The 6,000-nt window shown below is 28.4% G+C and overlaps 1 protein-coding gene across 1 annotated transcript in view; it reads left to right on the forward strand.

Annotated features, from left to right (window-relative positions):
- LOC149798066 (uncharacterized) overlaps positions 1-4,214 on the forward strand; it is a 55,705-nt gene extending 51,491 nt beyond the window's left edge. Inside the window, exons 10-11 of the mRNA XM_089963149.1 lie at positions 1,312-1,401; positions 2,493-4,214. Of these exons, the coding sequence (XP_089819275.1) occupies positions 1,312-1,401; positions 2,493-2,798 (396 nt within the window). The 3' untranslated portion in view covers positions 2,799-4,214. The remainder of the gene's footprint in view (positions 1-1,311; positions 1,402-2,492) is intronic.
- The last annotated feature ends 1,786 nt before the right edge of the window (positions 4,215-6,000 follow it).

Here is a 6,000-nt window from a genome sequence, read left to right on the forward strand (position 1 = left end):
ATTTAAATACATAGCATAAAGAATTAAAATACATAGTATTTAAATACAAAGTATAAAGAATTTGAATACATAGTATAAAGAATTTGAATACATAGTATAAAGACTTTAAATAACATAGTATAAAGACTTTAAATACATAGTATAAAGAATTTAAATGCATAGTATAAAGAATTAAAATACATAGTATTTAAATACATAGTACAATGTATAAAGAATTTAAATACATAGTATAAAGAATTTAAATACATAGTATAAAGACTTTAAATAACATAGTATAAAGAATTTAAATACATAGTATAAAGACTTTAAATAACATAGTATAAAGAATTTAAATACATAGTATAAAGAATTTAAATACATAGTATAAAGAATTTAAATACATAGTATAAAGACTTTAAATAACATAGTATAAAGAATTTAAATACATAGTATAAAGAATTTAAATACATAGTATAAAGACTTTAAATAACATAGTATAAAGAATTTAAATACATAGTATAAAGAATTTAAATACATAGTATAAAGAATTTAAATAGTATAAAGACTTTAAATACGTAGTATAAAGAATTTAAATACATAGTATAAAGACTTTAAATAACATAGTATAAAGAATTTAAATACATAGTATAAAGAATTAAAATACATAGTATAAAGAATTTAAATACATAGTATAAAGACTTTAAATAACATAGTATAAAGGCTTTAAATACATAGTATAAAGAATTTAAATACATAGTATAAAGAATTTAAATACTATAAAGAATTCAAACAACATAGTATAAAGAATTTAAATACATAGTATAAAGAATTAAAATAGTATAAAGAATTTAAATACATACTATAAAGAATTTAAATACATAGTATAAAGACTTTAAATAACATAGTATAAAGACTTTAAATACATAGTATAAAGAATTTAAATACATAGTATAAAGAATTTAAATACATAGCATAAAGAATTAAAATTCATAGTATTTAAATACATAGTATAAAGAATTTAAATACATAGTATAAAGAATTTAAATACATAGTATAAAGAATTTAAATAACATAGTATAAAGAATTTGAATACATATTATAAAGACTTTAAATAACATAGTATAAAGAATTTAAATACATAGTAATGCTTTCTCCTGGAACTAAGGCACTTTTTCTACATGGGGTCAAGGTCACACATATGAAAGCAATAGTTGGACCATATATTTAATATACAGTCCAGTTGTTCTTGTTAGTAATTAATTACAGTGAAATTGAATTGTTTACTTTTTTTATTTTATTAATATTGCCTTGTTTTATCTTGATTACTTTCAGAATGGTGTTGAATTGTTACCAGGGATGAAAAAACATATTAACAATGAAATCAAATCTATGGCTCCTTTCATTTTGTCTGCTGTTCAAGAGGTAGTGTAGATCAACCTGCATTTATTTTTCTCTTGGAATAAATTAATTGTACATATTTCTGTTTAGCATCAAGATGAGCATCTATTAATGTGCCAGATGATGAACTGAATGAAGAGTTGCATACATGTAGAACAAGTCAGGATTGTTTGATCATAATTGATTTTGAAAATGAAATTAAACAGATACATCATTAGCAGCTTTGAAAAGCCATGACAAAAGCAATCTAAAGAGACTGACTGATGCGATACATAAAGTCTTCCACAGCCTGATCCAATTAGTCTGGCCAGACCCCAGTTAAGGATTAAATTCATTTTGAAATGTTTCATGATTTTCTAACATCTAAATAATGATAAGAACCTGTGATTATCATGTGAAGTTATGTGCAACACACAGAGTTGTAATCAGTCATGTATAACACACACAGAGTTATAATCAGTCATGTGCAATATAGCCAAAGTTGTAAAGTGTAACATACATAGACTTATAATCAGTCTTAGAGTTTCAAGAAATCTGCTTTTGTCTTGTATCTTGCAAATGTTAGCATATTCTTCAGTAATAACAGAGGTCTTTTTCAAATGAATGTCTCCCTTGTGCAAACTTTATAAGATTGTCTTCAAAAAGGCTTCGATGTAATAACCATAAAAGTAGTTTGTACAGGTATGTGAAATCTTCTATTAATGATGCACACAATACAAAATGGATGTTAGACCTTGACTAAATTTTAAATCATCCTTGAGTAGTAAACCTGTAATTTTAACACCTGTAATTTTAACTTACCTGATGATCAAACTGAGGTAAAATTTCATAAATTCAATGTATATGAATTAGATTTACATGGTCAGCTACCTTTTTAAATTGGCATGTTTTAGATTATTTCAACACTCAGTTAAGACCTGAAATGGCAGATGTTCTTCCTTGCTTTTAGTGAAAGAGAAGCATAATGGTTGGGTATCACTTAGAACATTTGTTATCAATACACTCTTATTTCGGAAATTACTACGACAAAGAAAGATAGCAACATATTGTTAAGAATGTATCCTGATATTTCTTCAGATGTTTTATTTCGTCATTATGTGATTGTATCTTTTCAGCATGTAATGGATCACATAAAGGCTTGGTCACCATGGAATGAAGTTCAACTGGAGTCTGAAAATGTGAAGAAATACATAGATAAGTGCACAGAACTTTGTTGGTACATGTCTGTACAAGATCCACAAATTTATATGTGTAGTGAACCAAGTAAGGATGGGTCATTCCGCCATAATATGTTCAAGGAGTACACCAAGAAGGGAGACAAGGAGGCATTCGTGGTATGGCCTACTCTGTACTTGTATGAAGGTGGCCACATGCTATGGAAAGGAGTTGCACAAGGTCTAGATGAAAAATCAGCACAGTGAAAAATATTTTGAAGATATGATGTGATCTGTGGATACAATGTCTTCAGATATTATTTTAAATCAATTGTGTTCAAAAGTAAAAGAAATGGGGTTTTTTAATTAAAAATGTGCAACTACTGCAGCCATGTGTGCCAAGGGAAAAGATTTTGAAACATTGGTCACTGTCATCCATTGTGTTTTACCAAAACCTCTGCCAAAATTTCATGAATAGTTATTGAGCAAATATATATTCAGTTTTCCAAAACATCAGTAGTTATCTTTAACTTTTTTACTAATCATAAACAGGTTTCAACATTTTAAAATTCAAGCTTTTGTTACTTAGAGAGATGTGAAGATTTCACATCTAGTAGACTGACAGTATTCATAGTTGTATATAAATAGCAATAACTCACTAGTCATAGGTATTTGCTAGAATGCAGAAATGCCGACCATTTTGAAGTTTGCAAAATAATTATGATTTGTTTGTGAAAATTCCACATTATCATCTATGTTGATGAAATTATGAGGAAAATTATGAGATAACATTTTGAACAGGAATTTTCACTGTGGACACAGAAAGAAAAGTACCTCACATATATTTTAGCTTGGTACATATAATTTATTTTCTTAATGTAAAATGATAATATCAATAATGATAAACCAGTCTGACTTTAAATAGGTGATAAATGGTAACATCAATGAATAGGAAATAAGAGTAAATTAAATTCATAAGGGAAGCTAATGTTTTAGTTATTTTGCAGAAATGTTAATGGGAATTTCTTGTACAAATAAATGTGCCATATTTATTTTCACTGAACATTAATTATTACTGAAATATTCATGGAAAATTTATCATAGGATTAAAGATGAGCATGCTCTGTGGTTGGCATCTTTGTAGAATGAGACGACAGGCAAGATAGTTGTATCCTTTTAAATTATTCATCTATTTCTTTTTAGCTTGTATATAAATGCATTTTTTTATCGGACAACTGCTACATTTTTTAGCCTCAGAATTTTACCTACAGCCAGAGATACTGACCATGTTGTTGAGTCTGCTCAATTTAAGTTTTCTATGACAACATAGCTTGTTTTGAGTTGTCTCCCTTTTCCTTATTTTTGCTTGTTATAGTGAATGCTGACAATGCCAAATTGCCAAAGCTAGTGGCAAGAAAATGCCTTACTTGACATAAACAAATCAATTACATTCCACTTCATACCATACTTGTTAATGTTTTGACTATTGTGTTTTGTATTGTTTGAAAATCATGGAGGCAGCAACATTGGCCATGTTTTTCTCAGTCAAATACCATTTTACAAATACTGTCATTGTTTTACATTTGTGTTGTGCTTTTTAATGCTATCACAAAATTGACTAGAATGTGTGTATAACAAGAATATAAGATGATTAAATGCAAGAAATAAAATTATTAAAGATAATCCAGTGTCTGGTTTGTTTCTAATAGTGTGTCTTGTCTATGTCTATTTGACCTTAAAATAAAGAAAGGACTAATTTTACCATAAAGAAAGAAGGCAGTAATTTTACACATTGCCATGTTTAAGCAGGGTCTATATCTGTCAATAGCCAACATTTTCGTTCCTTATTAAATCTATGTAATAAATCTCTGTCATAAATGTAACATTGTATTGCACATTGTTAACAATGTAATAGGATGTCACTGAAATGGAGCTTAATTTGCTTTTACTCCATATTCTAGCTTCTATGCAGCCTGTGACAGGTAGAATAGAAGTGCAGTCATGCATATTATAGTGCACTTTATTTCTTCCATGATCAAATTCTTTTACGCGTGTATTATTGTTTAAAACCAGCTCAAAGAGTATGCTTGTTTTCTTGAGCAGACACTGTTACTACTAGATCAATCTGTTCCAGGTTGCAGCAACTTTTAAATCAAACAAATTCTAAATCAGCAAATACTATGGCATAACTCAGTAACAATACTGAATATAAATAAGGGTTCAGTGGACAGAGTTAAATTTAGGAAGATCTATTATTTCTTTCTGTAAGGGAAGGTACATCAATTTGTATAAAGTCACATTGGGAATATCCTTGTTATTTTAATTCGCTTGTGATTAATGATGTATATGGGCATCCATTCCAGAGAAAAGGGCTCCATGTTTGAAATAGATTTGTTAGGAAATAATGCATTGAGAGGTTTTTCAAAAATAGCTACGTTATGAATTTAAACCTGGGTCCTCCGCATAATATATTTAGGATCGCTTTGCTTTTGACTTTAAAGTCCAGACCAACTATGCTTATAGTATTAACCTAATACAGGCTGAGATAAGAAGAATTTTTTTTTAAAGAATTATAATATTGTAGTGGATTATGAAGAAAAACTTTTTTATTATATTTAATTAATCACTTTTTACATATTTCACTTGGTTATTTATATTTATTTATATTTGATCTAATAATTACCTAAAGGTGATATTGCTTACATAACAAGTTTGTGGCATAATGTTGAAATTTACAAATTCCTCCATGTGCTATATGCATAATTAATGAACAGATATGGGCTGGCATTTCATTACCATGTGTACTTGCATATAAGTTGGATCAATCCGTTTTGACCATGATCTGCCAGTGCATTATGCAAATGTAGATCAGGATCCATGTCACTTGTTCTACTGATTATTCCTCACAAACTGGATAGAAACAGATCTGTGGCAATGCAGTTTACAGTAGGATTAGACTTAAAAATGCATATATATGGTATGTTACGTAAATATGAACAGAACAGAATACAAACTATATAATTATATATACCACATAAATATGCAAAACAGGTTATATACTTTACACAGCAACCATGACAGATATTATGTAATGGGACTGGTTTCTGGTCAGAGCAGTAGAAATGTATTTTAACAAAATATTTGATTCATCTTGTTACATGACCAGTAACCAAGTACTATTATCAGTTACACAATTATATTTGATGTCGATGAACGTTTTTATATACAGTATTTTGGAAGCTGCAATCCACTGAAGAAAATTGTGATGAAAGTTCAAAGATATTGCAATGATAAATTTTTAAGGATAATACAGTGGTATTCTAAAATGCTGCCCAAAGATATATGTATATGTCTGGTTGTTAAATGTCAGTGCATCCTGTATTCCAGAGGTCCAGAGTTATCAATAAATTTGTAACCAAAAGTGCATATTTGCATGTTTGACCACTTTTTTGCATTTTTTTTGTGCCGT

The sequence above is a fragment of the Sinohyriopsis cumingii genome, chromosome 6 (assembly GCF_028554795.1).
Source record: "Sinohyriopsis cumingii isolate HCF-2022 chromosome 6, ASM2855479v2, whole genome shotgun sequence".
Taxonomy (NCBI): Eukaryota; Metazoa; Mollusca; class Bivalvia; order Unionida; family Unionidae; genus Sinohyriopsis; species Sinohyriopsis cumingii.